The sequence below is a fragment of the Bos indicus genome, chromosome 7, assembly GCF_029378745.1.
Source record: "Bos indicus isolate NIAB-ARS_2022 breed Sahiwal x Tharparkar chromosome 7, NIAB-ARS_B.indTharparkar_mat_pri_1.0, whole genome shotgun sequence".
Classification (NCBI taxonomy): domain Eukaryota; kingdom Metazoa; phylum Chordata; class Mammalia; order Artiodactyla; family Bovidae; genus Bos; species Bos indicus.
Genome location: NC_091766.1, coordinates 2,125,121 through 2,146,740, shown reverse-complemented (window position 1 = coordinate 2,146,740; position 21,620 = coordinate 2,125,121). Strand labels below are relative to the sequence as shown.

Here is a 21,620-nt window from a genome sequence, read left to right as displayed (position 1 = left end):
GAGCTGCCCACCAGCCACCAGCTCCTGGCAGTGGGGCTGGGCACCCTGCCTCTGGCCTTGGAGACCAACTAGGCCTTCAGGACTGCTGGGGAGCTAGACAGGGCATGTCCAGAGCTTGCCCAGGAGACAGCCAAAAAGGAAGCCAGGCCTGCTCTTGAGGTGTCCCAGCCCTGCCTGCCCTGGTGCCCTCCACTGAGGTGCACCTTTCTCTGTTTCTCCTAGAAAGCCTCCGCCCTTCCACAAAGAGACACAGCTCCACACAACCTGCTTCTTTGGGAATCGGGGCTTTGAGCTGGGTGTGCCCCAGCCCCTCTCTACAGCACAGGCACCTCTTGGCAGCTGCTAGACCTTCTAGGTGGTCCCCAACCCAGATCCCCACTCCCAAGCCTTCCTGATGGCCCGGCCCCTGCAGACCCCCCAGGGGGTGGGAACCCCGCAGTGACCAGCTGGCAGGGCATGTCTTCTTGCCCATTAGGTGGTGTGACCGAACCCTTACGCCTGCAAACACGTCCCCCTCTGGCGTCCGGCTCCCAGTGCCCATGCTGTGATTCATCAGGACCAGAAAGAGCAGAATGCAGGGCTTATGGGGCATGGAGGAGGCAGGCTGTGCTGAGGAGAGGGCCCTGCTAGCTAGCTGCACCCCATTCCCCACAGGATGCTCCAGCAGGGCCCACTGTGGCCTGCAGACCCCCATGAAGGGGCAATATTTCTGCCAAGCAGAGAGCCCACAGACACAGCACAAAAAGCCACAAAGACAGAGGCAGCTTCCCAACATCTCCCTTCCAATGCCCCTTCCTCCTCAACCCCCATTCCACTTTCTCAACAGGCAGACAGGAAGCAGCTTCTTTCCACCCCATGTCCTCCTGCCCAACCTCCCACCCTCATGGATCATTCTTTATGATGGCTGCCACTCTGAAAGGTCTGACTTCCTCTTTCCTCTGCCTGAAACCCTCAACGGCTCCTCAGTGCTTTCAGGAACAGCCCTCAGCCCTCAGCTTGGCACGTGGGGCCCTTTCAAAGGTGGCCCTGGCTTGCTTCTCTGAACTCCACTTCAGCTACTTTCTTTCAGGAACCCTCACTCCTGACAGCTCTGCCTTCTCCTGCTTGTGCAATGCTTCGTACCTGTAATTCCCTCTCCAGCCTCTGGATTCTTGAAAAGCATTTGAAAAAGCAAAGGGCAATCAATGTGTTTCAAAGGAGGAGGGCAGTTATCACCCTGCGAGCGTCCCGCAACCCCCAGCCCAGGGCCTTCCCCCTACAACGGGAGGAAGGCCGCTGCAGCTTCTCAGGTTGCCCCTGCTTGCTCACAAGGATCCAGTCTGAGCTTCTTAAACAGGGAGTCCTACCCTTCCCCGGGACCTTTGTACTTGCTGTGCCTCTGGTTTCTCACGCTCTTCCCCCAGCACAACTATCCTCTGCTCAAAGTGAGCCCTGAAAAGTAGTTGCTCCCAGAACAGCATGGAGGTTCCTTAAAAAACTAAAAATAGAGCTACCACATGATGCGGCAATCCCACTCCTGGGCATATATCTGGAGAAGCATATGGCCCGATGCAGCACTGTTTACAATAGACAAGACATGCAAACAAGTAAACGTCCATAGAGGAATGGATAAGGAAGATGTGCTATATATAGATGTATATAGTGGAATATTAGGAGCAGGCAATGGCACCCCACTCCAGTACTCTTGCTTGGAAAATCCCATGGACGGAGGAGCCTGGTGGGCTGCAGTCCATGGGGTCACTAAGAGTCAGACACGACTGAGCGACTTCACTTTCACTTTTCACTTTCATGCATTGGAGAAGGAAATGGTAACCCACTCCAGTGTTCTTGCCTGGAGAATCCCAGGGACGGGGGAGCCTGGTGGGCTGCCGTCTGTGGGGTCGCACAGAGTTGGACACGACTGAAGCGACTTAGCAGTGGAATATTACTCAGCCATTAAAAAGAATGAAATAAGGCCATTCGCAGCAACATGGATGGATCTCGAGAATGTCATACTGAGTGAAGTCAGTCAGACAGAGGAGAAGTATTATATGACATCTCCTACATGTGGAACATTAAAAAAAATGATACAAATGAACTTACAAAACAGAAAGAGACTCACAGACTTAGAAAAGGAACTCATGGTTGCTAGGGGGAAGAATAGTTAAGGACTTTGGGAAGGTCATGTACACAATGCTATATTTAAAATGGATAACCAACAAAAACCTATTGTATAGCACATAGAATTCTGCTCAGGGTTACGTGCCAGCCTGGATGGGAAGGGGGGTGGGGGATGCATGTATAGGTATGGCTGAGTTCCTTCACTGTCCACCTAAAACTATCACAACATTGTTAAACGGCTACAGCCCAATACAAAATGCTTTTGGTGTTAAAAAAACTATATTTCTAAAACAGCCGTTGCTGGACTATGCCCTTGATGCGGACGCACCCCTCTTCCTCACTCACTGCTGTGTCCCCAGCAGTGCTGAGCACACAGTGGATGCTCAGTAAACAGTTTTGAATGGGTGAACAAGAGAATAACCGGAAAATGCAGACCAAGAGGCAACGGGGCAAAGTGCAACAGCAGCAGGGCGCGCAGTGCCCTGCAATGATCGAAGGTCAGGCCAAGCGCCCCAGAGCCTGCCTACCCTCCCTGCCCTCCTGAGGCCTCCTGTGTGCTGGGGAGAAGCTACTCACCTCTGTCCAAAGCCGCAGGGCTTCTCTGCGCAGAGAGAGGCCAACGGCTCTCTTGTTTGGGGAAATACATTGTAATGCACCTTTTGCTTATGCAAAGGTGCAGCCAAGTTTCTGTTCTGGAATAGAAAATAAGAAAGGATGCAGGCTCTGCATGATAATGTAAAAGTTGGCTTTCTTTGTGGCAGACTTCTACCCTGGACACCAGTGAGCCTTGGCAGGTGGCCTGCGGCTACTGGGCAGAGGTGACCTTCTCCCCTGCTGAGGTGGAAGGACAGGGCAGGACAGAAGAGGCTGGTCCAGGCAGTGGGGCCCTCCCGGGGCAGGCAGGGGCGAGCTGCTGGTTGGGTTCTCATCCCTTATGCCTAACCATTAGGAAAGTTACCACCTCTTCCTCTGAGCCAAGCTCTGCCAGCTAAGGCGCCTAGGCACCCAGTGAGAAGAAGGCAGGCCTGGAGGAGTCTGTTGTGAGGCCTTGGAAGCAGGCACAAGCTGGCTCTGCTTTGTGGCATCTCGGAGCCTTTGACATGACTGGGAAGAAGGTCTGTCTGAGCCCTCCAGGAGGAGGCTTGTACATCACAGTGGAGGTGGAGGTGAAGGCAGTGCTGGAGAAGCTGGGGCAGAAAGTCTGCGGGCCGCCAGTGAGCATTTTCATTCGTGCCCGTCTCATAACACAGATGGGGCTGCAAAAGCCCAGTCTCACTATGAGAATGAACATTCCCTTTGCAGATCTTCTTTACCACTCGCTTCTCAGCAAATGCTTCGCAGGCAAAGCAAGAACAAACACGACGCTAGCCTCTGCTCATAATATCAAACTGTCTTGAAACGCAAATGAGCAGGATAGGAATTGCTAAGATCATATTGTGCACAAAAATCCAGGCCCCACCACTGTGACTCCTCCCATGACGGTGAAACCATCCAGTCCCCAAGCCTGAACCAGGCCACTCTCTGCTGGGCCTGGGGACATCCCTGCAGGTCTCCAGGGTGGAGACGGGTTCCTCCACTCCCAGACAAGTAGTTCGATGCCCAGAATCTAGATGGAGCCTCAACAAATGGTTACTGTGCAAACAAAGAAGCAAAGCTGCCTTAAACCATTGCCGTGTTGGTGCTGATTACTTCCAAGAAGCTGCCCGTTCCAGTCACTTCGTCAGGTTGCAGGGGTTCCAGGGTGGGCTCGGCTGCCATCTTGCCCTGTGACTTGGGCTTGATATTTTGCCCGTTTGAGCCTCAGTTTCCTCATCTGTGAAATGGAGGCAATACCAGTTCTAACCTCTCAGGCTGTTACCATGAACCAAACTCAACACTATATTTAAAGCATCCAGCAAAAATCCCAGGCACATAGCACAGACTCAGGAACTCAGAAGAGCTGTCATCGAATGACAGAAGGTCAAATACCGGAGTTCTTTCTCTGGCCCCACTGGGGGTCTCCTCAGGGCAGCCAGGAAGGGCTTGCTTGGACCACAGCGCGCAGCCAGGCTGTTTCCCAAAGCCCACGCTGGGCCTCAGCAGGCACCTGTGTGAGACCCAGACCTGGGGTTCTCCCCTCTAGCTCTGCCACAGGGCAACCAACAGCCACACCAAGACTGGAGGCCCAGCCCTCCCACTCACCACCAGAGGGCTCATCAAACAGGGATAAGGCTGCAGACCAGGGAAGAACAGCTCTGCCGAGGCTGCGGGACACAGAAGGATCTGTCTGAGGCCGTGGGACACAGAAGGATCTGTCTGAGGTCCATGTGGAGGGCGCTGACAGGAAGTAGCAGGGGAAGACAGGGACCTTGATTCCTTCTGACAGCGGCCCTGGCCCTGGAGAGCCCTGGGGTGTCGGCAGCCTCCCTGTGCCCCCTGAGCTCCAGCCCCGGAGCCTGGCGTAGAGTCTCCTCTGGAGAAAACCCTTCGGAGAGGCCCTGGTGGCGACGCCACGTGACATCCCTATGGCCCCACCAGCCTCAGAGACCGTGAGCAAGACAACCAACCCCCGCCCCCGCCCCTGGCCAATGTCAGCAGTTGGGCACTGGCAGGGCATGTGAAAACAGTGATTTTTCATTCCTCCTATGATTCATGTTCTTCTAATTCCCTACCGCTCTTTGACCCCAGGAAAGGAAGAGGGAAAATGCCATCGTGGGGAGGGGAGCCACAACACCTGGGAGGTTCCCGGGGAGGGGAACAGGGAAGCAGCAAGTGCCCTGGCTGACGAGGGTTAGTGGAGGCGGCTGAGGACAGGCAGCAAGGCAGACCTAGGCTGTGCCCCCAACCCCTGCTCCTGCTTCTCACACACCTTTAGGGTCAAAGGTAGATCCTGAGAGCTGTGGGCCCCGCTCCCCACTGGGACCCTAAGAGGAGATTACACTGCAAAAGCAGAGTCCCCTCCCCAGGTGGCTCTAGCAGGAGGTGAGGGGACCCTGTGAGTAAAGTGGCCTCAACAGCGGCTGGGGCCACCCACCCCAGCCCTGAGAGGTGTGTGTGAGCTCCAGAAGCTCCTGTCCAGCTGGCTGGGTGGGAGGTGGCGGCTGTGGGCTGGGAGAGGCCGCAGAGTGGATAGGTCATCACAGCGCCAGGCCTGGACCGGGTGGGATAAGCACACCCGAGTAGTCCAGGGCAGAAGCCCGGCCCTGGGTCTGAGGATACGCAGGGCAGGCATTCAGGCCCGCCTCCCCACCGCCATGAGGGCCTCAGGGTCCCTCACCCGAGGAGGACAGCCAGGCCCAACCCCTGGGTCAGAAAGACCCCCTGGAGGAGGGCACGGCAGCCCACTCCAGCATTCTTGCCTGGACAACCCCATGGATAGAGGAGCCTGGCAGGCCACAGTCCATGGGGTCGCAGAGAGTCAGACGTGACTGAGTGACCAACTCTTACTTACTTACTGCATCAGGCCTGCCTCCCCACCGCCATTAGGGCCTCAGGGTCCCCAACATGATGAGGAAGAAGGAAGAGCTCCGCCCAGCAGGCACTGACCCAGAAGAGACTGGGGACACCCTGGCCACCTGAGCCTCTGGCACAGCCAGGGGGTCATCAGGAATTCCGATCTCCCAGCAAAATACAGAAGTTTCAGAGCACCGCTCCCTGTAGTATTACAGAGTTGTCTGCTGTGAACATATCCCTCCTCTGAAGTGAAATCCCTCAGCACAATTCCTAACATCCGTAAGGACCCTCCCCAACTGCAGTAGGAAGCTGCTCTGTCCACGTGGCCCACTGCCTGGCGCCACAGGAACCTGTTGGGGTCATGGCGCTCCCTTGCTAGCCTCTGTCCCCAGGCAGAGCACTGTGCTGGCTGCCTGGGCCAGGGTGGGAGCAGGGACCCAGAAGCGTGGAACCAGAGAACAAACAGGTGGCCGAGAAGATGGGTGAACATCCCCTGTGACGCAGGGAGCCCAGAGCCAAAGGCAGAGGGCCTGAGCTCACAGACACGTGAGGAGCTGCCCCAGGGCACTGCAGGATCAGAGGGGCCCACTGGAGCCCACAGGCCCGCCTCACTGCCAGGCCCGGGTGCTCCACCCCCGCACCCGGCTGCCCCCCATGCTGTGAGCTACGGACATCCCCACAGAAGGGGCTAAGCTCCCTCGGGTGCTGCTCTCCTCGGGGCCGGCCCGTCTGCTGCACCACCGTGGCCTCCAGTGCCTTCAACGGGTTGTTACGTTGTTAACTGCCACCTCCCTCCATTGGGCCCGTCTGTGCCCACTGAGAACTGGGGGCTCCTCTGCATCTTCAGCTGCCGCATCCTCAGTGTCTAGGACCCGGCTGGCTCCCAAAGCTTCAGGATCAATCCAAGCTTGGCCGTTCTGGCCAGCTCTGTCCCTCCAAGGCCTCCTGTGCCACAACCCCACACCTGCCCCACTCCGTGCCTCCCGGGACACGCTGAAGGTCCACACGGGAAAGCATGCTCCCCAACTTGTCCACTTTGCCAATATGTGGTCAAAACCAGTTCCAGACGCACCTCAACTGTGACCTCCCCAGCCAGGCAGAGGGCGCTGGCTGTGTCTCGAGGCTGCCGAGGCCCCTGTCCTTCCTGTTGCACTAAGGGAAGCCAGTGTGTCCCCAAGAGAGCCAAGCTTCTCAAGGACAAGAGCGGGGCTGCTTTGACAGACATCATAGACAAAGAAACAATGGCTGCACCTCATTGGCCAGCTCTGACCTTCCCAGACCTGTGCCAGGCACCTCCTCGCATCACCACCTTCCACTCCCGCACTCTGCAAGTGAGTGTTGCTGCCCCTGTTTACCTGTTGTGGGACAGAGGCTCAGAGAGACTGAGAAACTCGCCCACATGAGCACTAGTGGGACAGGGCAGAGGCTTTGGAGAGCACTGGGCAAAAGTGCTGACATTAAAGCTGCATATCCCTCACCCTGGCGACTCAAACCTCCAGCACCTATGCTAGAGACAAACAACCTTGAGCATCAAGGAAGGCGGACGCGAACATTCATGCTACTAGGGCTTCTTTTCCATGGGAGTCTGTGGGACCACCGTCATCCTATGAGAACTCATTTACTCAGTGATTCGTTCATTCACGAGACACTTCCTCAACCCCTGCTGTGTGCCTGACCCTTCCCCAGCTGCTGAACGTGCAGAACCAGGTAAACAGACCCTCTAAATCGGACATTAAACTTGGGGCACCCAGCCCTCCTGAGACATGCCGCCAAGGGGCCCCTCAGGCAGCAGAGGGGTCTGCTCAGCTACAGCTCCCGCAGCACAGGGGGCAGACAAGGAGGAACCTGGGTGGGAGGGACAGCTGGGGGGAAGCAGCACCCTCTGCTCTTCAGGCTCGACTGTCACCTCCTTACTGGAGTTTGCGGGCGACAAGCTCTGCCACTTCCCAGAGCTGTCACCAAGGAGTGACACTGCCCAGCCTTCCTCATCCACGGCGACTCACACTCCTACTTTGGCAACCGCCAGCTCCCCAGGGGAGGCCAAGGACAGGCTGCTCAGAGCCTTCCCTCCTCACCTGTCAGGAGGCCTCCAGGAGCTGGGAGGAAGGTGCAGGGGAGTCCTGGGGGCAGGAGAGAGCCTCACACTTCAGGGCAGAAGAGGCAGAGGGAAGGACAGGTCTCGGCTCCCCCCATCAAAATGTCCTCTGCCTGTACTGTCATCCCTGGGAGGAGGGACGTGGTCTATTGTCTCCCCCACAGGAAAGTGACTTCTTGCAGCAGGACCTCAGGCCTGCTAACATGACGCTTCTAGCACCTGGAACTGTGCTCAGAGTAGGTGCTCTGTACATACAGTGAAGTGAATAAGTCAGTGGGTGAGGGGGTGAACACACCCTAGAGCGAGGAGGAAGACACAAGCCCAGGGGAAACGCCAGGAGAGTCACAGATGGAAAAGACAGTCAGGGCCGTGGGCAGCGGGAAGAGGACCAGTATCCAGGGCACACAGGTATGTGAATCCCATCTGCCATGCCCCAGCCATGCCACTCAGCCTCTCTGAACCTCAGTGATCATATCCAGGAAAGGCAACCTCATGGGGCACTGGGGCAATGTAGAGACACATTGTGTAAGTACTTCCTTACATGTGTGTGAAAACTCAGCCCCCTAGGCCACAGGGACAGGTGTCTGGAATGGTATCAACAGAAGGCATGAGCCCTGGACTCCCTAAGAGAGATGATTCTATCTCTTTAGAACCCAAACCAACCTCATGATTCCACTGATAGTCTGTTGGGATCCCAGGCCCCTTAGCCTGGCACAGAAGGCTTTGCCAACCTCATTCCTGCCTCTCCCCCAGCACCCTACACTCTGATTGGCCCCAGCCTCGAGCTGTGATGTGGTGATGCCATTGAGCCTTTACACATGCTGTTCTATCACCCACAACACCATCAGCCCACACCACGCTGCCCTGCAGGTTAACTCTGCCTCTGGGGCCAGGCAGCTCAGCAGTGAAGAATCTGCAAGAGCCACAGGAGACACAGGTTTGATCCCCAGGTGGGGTAGATCCTCTGGAGGAGAGCATGGCAACCCACTCTGGTGTTCTTGCCTGAAGAATCCCATGGACACAAGAGCCTGGTGGGCTACAGTCCATAGGGTCGCAAACTCAGCTTAACACGCATCCAACCTGGGAAGCCCCCAGTGCCCAGCATGGGGCCCAATTTAGACCAGGCTTCTGAGAGTGCCCAACAATTAAATACAAGACTGGGGACAGCTTACACTCAAGGCATGCTCTCTGTGTGCCCAGCATGCTGTTAAGCACTTTTCTGGTATTTAACTCAAGTTATGCTCCCAACAGCCCTGGGAGGTAGTACTAATTATCCCCTATCCCAGCATACAGCAGGGCAGGCCGTCGCCTCCTTTCTTCTAGGCCTGAAGGAACAATCTACCTGCTGAGCAGCCAGTCATGTTCCGACTCACTAGTGCAGTGTGAGGTCTTAATTTCAATTTGTTGCCAACATTAAAAAGTAATTAGATTTCCTGTAAATTTGGATTTCCAGCTTCTCAGGGGACATGGCGGGGGGCAGGGGGAGGGGGCTCACAATGGTTCACCTTTCATTCACAATGGGGCTCATCTCAGGGGATATGGCAGGGGGGCGGCTCACAATGGTTCACCTTTCATTCACAATGGGGGCTCATCTCAGGGGACATTGTGGGGGGCGCTCACAATGGTTCACCTTTCATTCACAATGGGGGCTCATCTCAGGGGACATTGTGGGGGGCGCTCACAATGGTTCACCTTTCATTCACAATGGGGGCTCATCTCAGGGGACATTGTGGGGGGGGGCTCACAATGGTTCACCTTTCATTCACAATGGGGGCTCATCTCAGGGGACATTGTGGGGGGGGGGCTCACAATGGTTCACCTTTCATTCACAATGGGGGCTCATCTCAGGGGACATTGTGGGGGGTGCTCAAAATGGTTCACCTTTCATTCACAATGGGGGCTCATCTCAGGGGACATTGTGGGGGGGGCTCACAATGGTTCACCTTTCATTCACAATGGGGGCTCATCTCAGGGGACATTGCGGGGGGGGCTCACAATGGTTCACCTTTCATTCACAATGGGGGCTCATCTCAGGGGACATTGTGGGGGGGGCTCACAATGGTTCACCCTTCATTCACAATGGGGCTCATCTCAGGGGACATGGCAGGGGGGCGGCTCACAATGGTTCACCTTTCATTCACAATGGGGGCTCATCTCAGGGGACATTGTGGGGGGGGGCTCACAATGGTTCACCTTTCATTCACAATGGGGGCTCATCTCAGGGGACATTGTGGGGGGGGCTCACAATGGTTCACCTTTCATTCACAATGGGGGCTCATCTCAGGGGACATTGTGGGGGGGGCTCACAATGGTTCACCTTTCATTCACAATGGGGGCTCATCTCAGGGGACATTGTGGGGGGGGCTCACAATGGTTCACCTTTCATTCACAATGGGGGCTCATCTCAGGGGACATTGTCGGGGGGGGGCTCACAATGGTTCACCTTTCATTCACAATGGGGCTCATCTCAGGGGACATGGCAGGGGGGTGGCTCACAATGGTTCACCTTTCATTCACAATGGGGGCTCACCTGTTCATTCCAAAATGACCACAAGGGAATGGGACCCAGGAGGGGATCTCCAGGGCTGTAGCCTCTCTTGTTGCCCCAGTCCCAACCACGCCCTATTGTCCACAGCCCGGACACCTGGATTAGGCTTTCTGCCTGGCTCCCACCAGCATCTGAGGTGCTGCCCCTTCTAAGTGCTGTATTTGCTGGCAGTCACACCTCCTGGCGGCTCATGGGGCTGTGCTCTCAGAGCACTGGGATAAACGTGAGGAACAGGAACAGTGCTGGGACGCCCGGCTGTGGCTACACGAGGAGCAGAGCCCGAGCCCTGGGGAGCCACCATGTGACAGTGGGAGCCTGTTCTGCCCATCCTCACATCCCTTGCTACACCCAGGCCCAAACTCAGTGTGTCCTCTTTATCCCGGGAGCCCTGCTCGCTTCCCTTCAGCTTCAGGGAGCCAAGCTTTCATGCCCAGTTTCAGACATGTGTTTCTCTTCCCAGGAACCAGAGCCAGAGACATGTGAAAGGGACTGGGGCCTGCGCCTTTCCTCTCTGCAGCTCTGCAGCCAGTTCACGGGATCATCCCCGAGACCCGCAGAAAACATGCCTGTCCTGTCTCAGCCTTCCCTACCATCACCACATGGCCCCAACATTCTTGGAAGTTGGTGAGAAATGGAGCCCATGGGCCTGATTGTTTGCAAACCCTGGCAAGGCTTTGGTGAGCCCAGGCCAATTTCTGGATTAAATTAGAAAAGAGGAAAAATATCTGAATCCTGGCACAGAGAGAAATCATTCAACAAAAATTGTTTAAGAACATCTCATGCTAGGAAGGGTCAAAGGGTACAGTCTCTACTCTCAAAGCTCAGAAGCTCCTTTGGGTCCCTGTTCTCCACAAGCCTAAAGAGTATGTCTGCCCTTGACAGAAGACATGCTTGGGGTGGGGGTGGGGCAGCAGGAATTCTTCCAGAACATGAGCAATTAGCCTAGCTAGGAGGGGCAGCTATGTCTGCCCAGAAATCTTGCTCCTCCTGCTCTGTTGTTTTAAAATGCTCGCTCAGTTGCTTTAAACAGAATCCCTAAAGTGACTTCCTGGATCCATTCAGTTGGCAAAGTCAGGGTGGGGGTGGGCTGGGGTCTGAGCAGGGAGAGGGTGGAGCTCAGCTCAAGTGTAAGGTCCCTGCAGTGGCCTTCAGAAAAGGTTGCTCTAGCTGCAGGGTCTTAGAGGCCTGAAGGGGATAGAGGGAACTCGTCTCCTGGGGGCACCTCAGGAGTGCCTTTCCTTCCAGTCTTTATTGATCAGGGTGTGTGGGAGGTGTAAAGACAAAGAAACCAAGTTTTGGGCACGGCAGGACCTTTGCCAGGTAGGTAAAAGCCAAGATTAGGATGCAACTGTTTCTGACTCCAAAGCTGGTCTTCATTCTATGCCCAGTGCTTCCCTAACACATGCGCCCACATGCATTGACACAGTGGGAGGCAAATGAAACTATAAAGTGCTGGGGTTCAGCTCAACATGTTGTTGCTGGTTTCCAGTTGCTCAGTCGTGTCCGAATCCTTGCAATCCATGGACTGCAGCACGCCAGGCTTCCCTGTCCTTGACCATCTCCTAGAGTTTGCCCAAACTCATGTCCATCGAGTTGGTGATGCCATCCAACTATCTCATCCTCTGTCAGCTCAAGGTGGGCATTAAGTAAGTAGAAGATTTCTTTAGCTCTAAGTGCACATATTTCTTGAGCCCCAGGTAGTGGCTTTGCGGGCCGTATGGTCTTTGTCCCAACCACTCAGCTCCACCACGGTAGCACAAAAGCAGCCATAGACAATTCACAAATGAGTGGGCATGGTCACGTCCCAATAAAACTTTATTTTCAAAAACAGATGGGCTGAATTTGGCTCTTGGGCTCTAATTTTGGCAAGCTTGCTTTAGACTACCAGTTCATCCTGAAAAAAATCATGTGAATTTGCTTAAACCTACTAATATGTCCAAGTTTCAGTTCAGTCACTTGAGTCATGTCTGACTCTGCAACCCCAAGGACTCCACCACAACAGGCTTCCTACCCATCACCAACTACCGGAGCTTACTCAAACTCATGTCCATCGAGTCGGTGATGCCATCCAACCATCTCATCCTCTGTCATCCCCTGCTCCTTCCCTCTTCGATCTTTCCCAGCATCAGAGTCTTTTCCAATGAGTCAGTTTTCGCATCAAGTGGCCAAAGTATTGGAGCTTCAGTTTCAGCATCAGTCCTTCCAATGAATATTCAGGCTGATTTCCTTTAGGATTGACTGGTTTGATTTCCTTGCAGTCCAGTCCAGTTCAGTTCAGTTCAGTTGCTCAGTCGTGTCCGACTCTTCGCGACCCCATGAATCGCAGCACGCCAGGCCTCCCTGTCCATCACCAACTCCCGGAGTTCACTCAGACTCACGTCCATCGAGTCAGTGATACCATCCAGCCATCTCATCCTCTGTTGTCCCCTTCTCCTCCTACCCCCAATCCCTCCCAGCATCAGAGTCTTTTCCAATGAGTCAACTCTTCACATGAGGTGGCCAAAGGACTGGAGTTTCAGCTTCAGCATCATTCCCTCCAAAGAAATCCCAGGGCTGATCTCCTTCAGAATGGACTGATTTGATCTCCTTGCAGTGCAAGGGACTCTCAAGAGTCTTCTTCAACACCACAGTTCAAAAGTATCAATTCTTCAGAGCTCAGCTTTCTTTATGGTCCAACTCTCACATCCATACATGACTGCTGGAAAAACCATAGCTTTGACTAGATGGACCTTTGTTGGCAAAGTAACATCTCTGCTTTTTAATATGCTGTCTAGGCTGGTCATAGCTTTTCTTCCAAGAAGTAAGCATCTTTTAATTTCATGGCTGCAGTCACCATCTGTAGTGATTTCAGAGCCCAAGAAACTAAAATGTCTAAATCTTTCCATTATTTCCCCATCTATTTGCCATGAGTGATGGGACTGGATGCCATGATCTTCGTTTTTTGAATGCTGAGTTTTAAGACAACTTTTTCACCTCCTCTTTCACTTTCATCAAGAGGCTCTTTAGTTCTTCACTTTCTGCCATAAGTGTGGTATCATCTGTGTATCTGAGGTTATTGATATTTCCCCCTGTAATCTTGATTCCAGCTTGTGTTTCATCCAGCCTGACATTTCTCATGATGTATTCTGCATATAAGTTAAATAAGCAGGGTGACAACATACAGCCTTGACATAGTCCTTTCTTGATTTGGAACCAGTCTGTTGTTCCATGTCTGGTTCTAACTGCTGCTTCTTGACCTGCATACAGATTTCTCAGGAGACAGGTAAACTGGTCTGGTATTCCCATCTCTTTAAGAATTTTCCACAGTTTGTTGTGATGCATACAGTCAAAGGCTTTGGCATAGTCAATAAAGCAGAAGTAGATGTTTTTCTGGAACTCTCTTGCTTTTTTGATGATCCAACGGATGTTGGCAATTTGATCTCTGGCTCCTCTGCCTTCTGTAAATCCAGCTTGAACATCTGGAAGTTCACGGTTCACATACCGTTGAAGCCTGGCTTGGAGAATTTTGAGCATTACTTTGCTAGTGTGTGAGACGAGTGCAATTGTGCAGTAGTTTGAACATTCTTTGGAATTGCCTTTCTTTGAGATTGGAGTTAAAACTGACCTTTTCCAGTCCTGTGGCCACTGCTGAGTTTTCCAAATTTGCTGGTATATTGAGTGCAGCACTTAAACGGCACTATATTCTAGGATTTGAAATAGCTCAACTGGAATTCCATCACCTCCACTAGCCTTGTTCATAGTGATGCTTCCTAAGGCTCACTTGACTTCAGACTCCAGGGTATCTGGCTCTAGGTGAGTGATCACACCATTGTGGTTTTCTGGTTCATGAAGCTCTTTTTTGTATAGTTCTCTTGTGTATTCTTGCCAGCTCATCTCAATATCTTCTGCTTCTGTCAGGTCCATACCATTTCTGTCCTTTATTGTGCCATCTTTGTATGAAATGTTCCCTTGGTACCTCTCATTTTCTTGAAGAGATCTCTAGTCTTTCCCATTATATTGTTTTCCTGTTTCTTTCCATTGATCACTGAGGAAGGCTTTCTTATCTCTCCTTGCTATTCTTTGGAACTTTGCATTCAGATGGGTATATCTTTCCTTTTCTCCTTTGCCTTTAGCTTTTCTTCTTTTCTCAGCTATTTGTAAGGCCTCCTCAGACAACCATTTTGCCTTGTTGTATTTCTTTTTCTTGGGGATGGTCTTGATGCCTGCCTCCTGTACAATGTCACGAACCTCCGTCCATAGTTCTTCAGGCACTCTGTTTATCAGACCTAATCCCTTGAATCTATTTGTCACTTCCACTGTATAGTTGTAAGGGATTTGATTTAGGTCATACCTGAATGGTTTACTTTCATATAAATGGTTTACTTTCATGTAAATTTCATATAAAGTTGATGTTTTAAAAAGTCTTGCCATTCAAAACAAGTGGCACTTTACAGAAAGACTCCTCACACCTGTGTCCTGGCCTCATGACATAGGCCTCCTGAGAGGATGACTGGCCACCTCACCAATGCAAGGAGGCCAACTGGACCAGCAGCTTGGTCAGGAAGCACTAGGTCACTACGGAGCCTGAGAGCCCAGGCAACCAACAAGGCCTTTGCTTTGTCAAGGAGGAGTAGGATTGAAATGATATAGCTTTAGTTAAATGCTATAAGCCGCATAGGAAGCACTGATCTTGAGCCCAAGATTTTATATTTTTTGAAGTCTTGGCACAAATAGGTTTTACTTTTAAAAGTGCATATGTAAACACATATGTATGTATGTTCATCACTCAATCGTGTCCAACTCTGCATCCTTAAGGATTATAGCCTGCCAAGCTTCTCAGTCCATGGGATCCTCCAGGCAAGAATACTGGAGTGGGTTGCTATTCCCTTCTCTAGGGGATCTTCTCAACCCAGGGATCAAACCAAGGTCTCCCACATTGCAGGCTGATTCTCTATCATCTGAACCAATAGGGAATGGACTGGTTGGATCTCCTTGCAGTGCAAGGGACTCTCAAGAGTCTTCTCCAACACCACAGTTCAAAAGCATCAATTCTTTGGTGCTCAGCTTTCTTTACAGTCCAACTCTCACATCTATATATGAGTCCTGGAAAAACCATAGCTTTGACTAGACGGACCCTTGTTGGCAAAGTAATGTCTCTGCTTTTTAATATAATAAAATGAGGTACCAATAAAATGAAGTACTAGGCAATAATTGGTAGGAGAAAACACTCACAACTTATAGGAATATATTCTAATTTTCCATCATAAATAGTATATCAGACATGTTAAACAGTATATTTTAATAAACAAACAATGTTACTTTTCTAGATTTGAGGAGGAAAAGAAGGAAACTAGAACTCACAGGAGGTGCTTGAATGGGTTGGTGGGAGGGTTCTGAACACAATGAGACCCTTTCTAAATCCAAGTGGTTCGCTTGAAGTGCTCAGCAAATATTTCCAACCCTCCTCACACTCCAGAGATTCTGAGATTTAAAGAGGGATGGATTCACTCCCATTTTCCTACCAAAAAAAGGGCATAAAATGTCTTGCCCATTAATTTGAAAGGAAGTGAAACTTTCACAATTTCCTACTGCCCTCATAGTCACATTCAACTCCCTCTCCTGACCCTTCCTTGGTTCCAGTTTCCCCTCTTACCTGGGCCCCTTGCTTCCCACATTGGCCCTATTTCACTTCTGACATAGAGCTGACACCCAATAAACACTGGTTGATCATACTGTATGGACAGGAGCTGTGCGGATTATGATAGAAGAGGCTGAGCTGCAGTTAAGAGAGAATCTACCACATCTCAGTAGCTCAATAGGGTAAAGGTTGGGGTGCGTTCTCCTGCACACATCAAGGCTTTATGCAGCCCCATTCTGTAGCTGCAGCTACTGGGATGTGTGGCTTCCAAGGTCCCTGTGGCAGAAAGAGAGGGAGGGAAGGGACACAGCAGCTCTCAGCTGCCTTAGCCAAGAGGCAACCTCTGTCGTTTCCATACAGGCTGTCAGATAAAACTAGCCCCACAACCCCAAGTGCGGTGCAAGGGAGGCTGGGAACTGGAAGGGAGGGGAGCACGTGAATACTTGATGAACCTGGAATGTCAGCATCACAGCAGGACCCGTGTCCCAGCCCCGGCTCTGCCACAAAGAGAACCCAGAGGGAGTCCTGCAAGCAGAGGAACTGAGTGATGAGGGACCCCAAGGTGGCTTAGCGCTGCCGGGGCTGAGCCACAGCGACACCTGGCCCCACTCGGCCTTGTTGCTCCTCGGAGCCCACAGTTCCCAGGTTCTTGCCACCAGACCCCCGACAGACCCTCCTCCCAGAGCCTCTACGACCTTCCTCAGGAAACAGGCTGTCCGCCCAGGGCCAGCCCCAAGCCTGGGGAGCTGGGAACACTTCTGCCCTGGTCCTGGCCGTTCTCACTCTGGGCCAGCCTCCTGTCCTCCACGGCACCGCTCTGGCTCCAAGTGCTGGGGAGCCTCCTGATGGGCTGTGCATCTACAGGAAGGGGGAGACCTACCCTGGCCAGGCCTTGTGGGGCCCATGGGGCGCTGGCTGCAGATCCAGTGGGCCAGCACCTACAGGGTCTAAAGGCCCCCACTCCCGCGGCTGCCCATGGTACTACTGGTCAAGTTCAGAGGCAGGGCAGAGCAGGCAGGAAGTGGAATGGTGCCTCCCAAGGACTGGAGAGAGGGGGCACTGGGGAGTTATTGCTTAGCAGGTACAGAGGGGCAGTTCTGCAAGATGAAGAGAGTTCCGGAGATGGGTGGTAGTGATGCCTGGCTGCACAATAAGGTGAGTATGCTTAATGCAACACAGGACCCAAGAAGGGTGCTTCATCTCCCGCGAACACCCTGCACCCTTAGAGTGGGAGCTCAGCATGGAGGCTCAGACACCTCCCGCTGCAGTGTCTCCCTGAGCCCAGGAGAGTCCGCCAGGCCCTCTGCCTCTGCAGGACCAACCCCTGAGCCTGGGACAAGCACCACCTGCTGGATACAAGCAGGGAAACAAGACACAGCCCAGTTACTCTTTCCTGGCTCCTCCGATTCATCTCCTATAATCCCTTTTCTGTTGTCTCAACAGCAGAATTTTTATACTTCTCATGCTTTTCAAGAAACTAACCAAACCATCCCTTTACCCAAAATCGAGGTTCAGTTGGATCATGGCAGTGTAAATGAATAAAGTGAAGTTAACTGGTGAAACCAAGACAAAGTTCTAGACTTCCTCCCAGCACTTCATGGGCACAACGTGTGTGTGGCAGAGGGGGCTTCCACCTCAGGCAAAAGGCAGAGCTGGTCCACAAGCCTCAGGAAGACACTCCTGCAGGGTCCTTGTCAGACTTGATAAGAATAATTCTAAACCTGCTATCACTAAACTATTAATAAATATCGCCACCATCACAATAAAACCCACATTTATTTAGAGACTGAAAAGCAAGTTCATCTTCATTTATTTAATTTAATGCTCATTGACAATTCAAGATAAAAATGACTGCCCATTTTAAAGATGAGAAAACCAAGGCTCAGAAGATTGAAGCCCATTCTTAGAGACATAGCTGGTAGTAGTAGGGCCAAGAGTAATCCAGATACAAATAATAAGAAACATATATCTGGACTCTGCCCCACATTTCTGGCACAAACCTTCTAAAATCCTTGTAATTTCCTGAATGATAGAGGTGAGAGGAGCACCTTATGCTATTTATAATGAGCCCCTTTCAACCTTACCTGAGCTCATGTTAATGAAGGTATTCTTGGTGGGCCCTTAGATTGTTCAGAGTTCAGGCTGGTAGCCTGAGGAACCAGCTGTATGATTAGAATTGGAACTTTCAGCCCCATCCCCAACTTTCAGGGAAGAGAGAAGAGCTGGAGACTGAGTTCAATCACCCATGGGCTTCCCTGGTGGCTCAGTCAGTAAAGAATCTTCCTGTGATGCAGGAGACCCAACTTTGATCTCTGGGTTGGGAAGAAAAGACGCCCTGAAGAACAGAATGGCAACCCATTCCAGTATTCTTGCCTGGGAAATCCCATGGACAGAGACTTCTGGCGGGCTACGGTCCATGGGATCTCAAGAGTCAGACATGAGTTAGCGGCTAAACTACCACCACCATCCATGGCCAGTGATTCCCACCAATCACACCTACAAAACAAAATCTCCATTAAATTCTAAACAATGGAGTTTGGAGTGCTTCTCAGTTTGTGAGCACATCAAGGTGCTGGCAGGGACGTGCATCCAGAGGGGCCACGGAAGCTCCATGCACCTCCCCCATGCATTCCTCCCTTTGGCTGTTCCTCAGTTTTCCTCAGCTGTGTGCTTTATAATAACTGGGGATAGTAAGTAAAGTGGGTCCCTGAGTTGGGAACTACTCTCGCAAATTATTGAACCTGAGGAGCTGGTGGTTGGTTGGTCAAGTACAGCTGACATCTTATACTTCTGGGGCTTGAGATGAGCGTTTAAAGCGGGGCTGTCTCGTGCGACTGAACTCTTACCTTCTGGGGTCTATGCTAATTCTGGTCGTTAGTGTCACGAGTGTTGGTATGAGTAGAGGAAACGAGTAGTTTTCCTTTACCAGGATTCAGGACTCTAATTCACCCCAGTCCTTTTGGCCACCGAGTTAGAGAGTGGTATAATGTTTGAGGAAAAACATATTTTGAAGGCAGACAAGATTTTATATTCTACCAATTTTATAGAGTTAGTGTGAAGATTTCCAAAGAGATGCATGATAAGTGACTAGTACAAGCCTGCCACACAGAATCACATATTAAGATCTCAATATTTGGGGCTTTCCTGGCAGTCAAATAGTTAAAACTCTCCCTTCCAATGCAGGGGGGTGGGCAGGTTCAATCCCTGGTCGGGGAACTAAGATCCCACATGCCTCTCAGCCAAAAAACCAGAACATAAACAACAGAAGCAATATTGTAACAAATTCGATAAAGAGTTTTAAAAAAACAGCTCCATATTTGTAGGCATCATGGTATTATTATTATTATATTAAAGGTAATTTTCAAAAGTAAGTGAGATTAAGTGTGACAACACTCTCCAAAGTAAAATAATATCTGCAAATGTAACAGATGTCAGCCCGCTTTGCAGATGAGGTGGCTGCATTCCAGAGTCAGTGACTTACTTAAGGCAGATGGAGAGGAAGAGAGGCAGGTAGGCAGGCAGGGGCCTCCTGGTCCCGTGACCCCGTGGCCAGCTCACTCATCTCTTCCCTCTTGCTCCTGACCTATCTCTTCACTGGGGCTCTGGGAGCAGGGTCTTGCCCAAGGGCCAGCTGAGTCCCCAGGGGCTCACTGTGGCCCAGGAAGCAGAGCAGAGCTGACAGGCTGGGGCACACAGCCCTTCTGCTTTAGGACTCCCCATCCCCGGGGCTTCCCTGGTTGTCTCCAGCCCCCTGCAAAGCCACTCCTCCCACGGACACAGGCCCCCTGCTGTCCTCCCAGCAGGGCTCAGCGGAGGCGCCAGGCCGTGAGGGGCAGGACCTCTGTGCCACTCAGGGCAGGCAGGGCTGCACTCTCTGCAAGGTCAGAATTCTGCCCCTTCTGGGATGAGAGGGCTGGCATGCAGGGAGACACGACGGTGTGACCTGTCAGGAGACTGGTGGGGCAGGTGCGCGGTGATGCCACAGGGGGCGTGGGTGGCACACAGTCACTCAGTTAAGGAGCCCGGCCTCACAGGGAGACACCGATACTCTCTTAGTCTTTATTTCTTCTGACTGCCTCAAGGAGGAACCTCGGATGGGTGTTATTCTCTGTCCTCCTCTCTGACACATGCTAATCTCCTTTCTGCAGAGCAGAAAGCAGAGCTGTCCAGCTGGGGCTGAAACTGTTGTTCAGTCACTCAGTCGTGTCCGACTCTTTGCGACCCCGTGGACTGTGGCACGCCAGGCTTCCCCGACCTTTACCATCTCCCCGAGTTTTCTCAAATTCAGGTCCAATGAGTTGGTGATGCCATCCAACCACTTCATCCTCTGTCATCCCCTTATCACCTTGCATTTTAGTTTTAGATTCAGTTCAGTTCAGCCGCTCAGTCATGTCCGACTCTTTGTGACCCCATGAATCGCAGCACACCAGGCCTCCCTGTCCATCACAAACTCCCGGAGTTCACTCAGACTCATGTCCATCGAGTCAGTGATGCCATCCAGCCATCTCATCCTCTGGCATCCCCTTCTCCTCCTGCCCTCGATCCCTCCCAGCATCAGAGTCTTTTCCAGTGAGTCAGCTCTTCGCATGAGGTGGCCAAAGTACTGGAGTTTCAGCTTCAGCATCATTCCCTCCAAAGAAATCCCAGGGCTGATCTCCTTTAGAATGGACTGGTTGGATCTCCTTGCAGTCCAAGGGACTCTCAAGAGTCTTCTCCAACACCTTTACAATAAACTGGGCTTCCCTGGTAGCTCAGCTGGTAAAGAATCCACCTGCAATGCAGGAGCCCCCAGTGATTCCTGGGTCAGGAAGATCTGCTGGAGAAGGGAGAGGCTACCCACTCCCGTATTCTTTGGCTTCCCTGGTGGCTCAGCTGGTAAAGAATCTGCCTGCAATGTGGGAGACCTGGCTTTGATCTCTAGGCTGGATCCCTGGGCTGGGAAGAATCCCTGGAGAAGGGAACAGCTACCCACTCCAGTATTCTGGCTGGGAGAATCCCATGGACTATATAGTCCATGGGGTTGCAAAGAGTCGGACAGGACCGAGGGACTTTCAGTTTACAATAAAGTGAGGCTGCTTTTGTAAATAATTTTAAGCTTTTAAAAAATCAGTTGATTTATATGAAAACACATAGCCTACACAATATGGGTATTGTGAAAAATTAAGAAAACTAGTACACAAATCGGAGAAGGCAATGGCACCCCACTCCAGTGTTCTTGCCTGGAGAATCCCAGGGACAGGGGAGCCTGGTGGGCTGCCGTCTATGGGGTCGCACAGAGTCGGACACGACTGAAGCGACTTAGGAGGAGGAGGAGTACACAAATGATGAGTGTCTAGAAAATGGCCTTAGCATATAAATGGCTTTGCCAAGTCAGAATCCCCACCAACATTTGCAGATGAGAAAAGTCAGGCTAAACAAGGTCGATAGGAGGGTCACCTCTTCTCACCTGTAGACCCAGAGCCTCCCTGTGACCATTTCACTCATGCCCAGCTCCACCAGGAAGCTGTGGCAAGCAAAGGTGCCCTGGCCCACCCACGCCCCCAGCCTCCCAGCCCCACCCCAGAGCCCTCCCCCGCCACCGCACCCCCACTCACAATGTTCATGAGGGTGAGCAGGTACTTCTGCACGTGCTCCGTCCCGTGGAACTGGACCACAGAGTCGTCCACCCCAAGCAGGACCTCGATGTTGTAGTCGTCGTCGGCAGCATGCCTGCGCATCCTCCGCCTGGAGCTGTTGACTCGCTCCTCCAGAACACCCAGAGCACGGCTGAGGCTGTCCAGGCTGTCTGCGGAGATCCCTGAAAGGAGAGAGAGGACACAGCCTGTAGC

General features: G+C 52.2%; 1 protein-coding gene across 1 annotated transcript in view; it reads right to left on the bottom strand.

Annotated features, from left to right (window-relative positions):
- Positions 1-21,620, bottom strand: part of ADAMTS2 (ADAM metallopeptidase with thrombospondin type 1 motif 2) — a 242,247-nt gene that overhangs the window by 74,968 nt on the left and 145,659 nt on the right. The window contains exon 4 of the mRNA XM_070792386.1: positions 21,387-21,589. Coding sequence (XP_070648487.1) covers positions 21,387-21,589 — 203 coding nt within the window. The remainder of the gene's footprint in view (positions 1-21,386; positions 21,590-21,620) is intronic.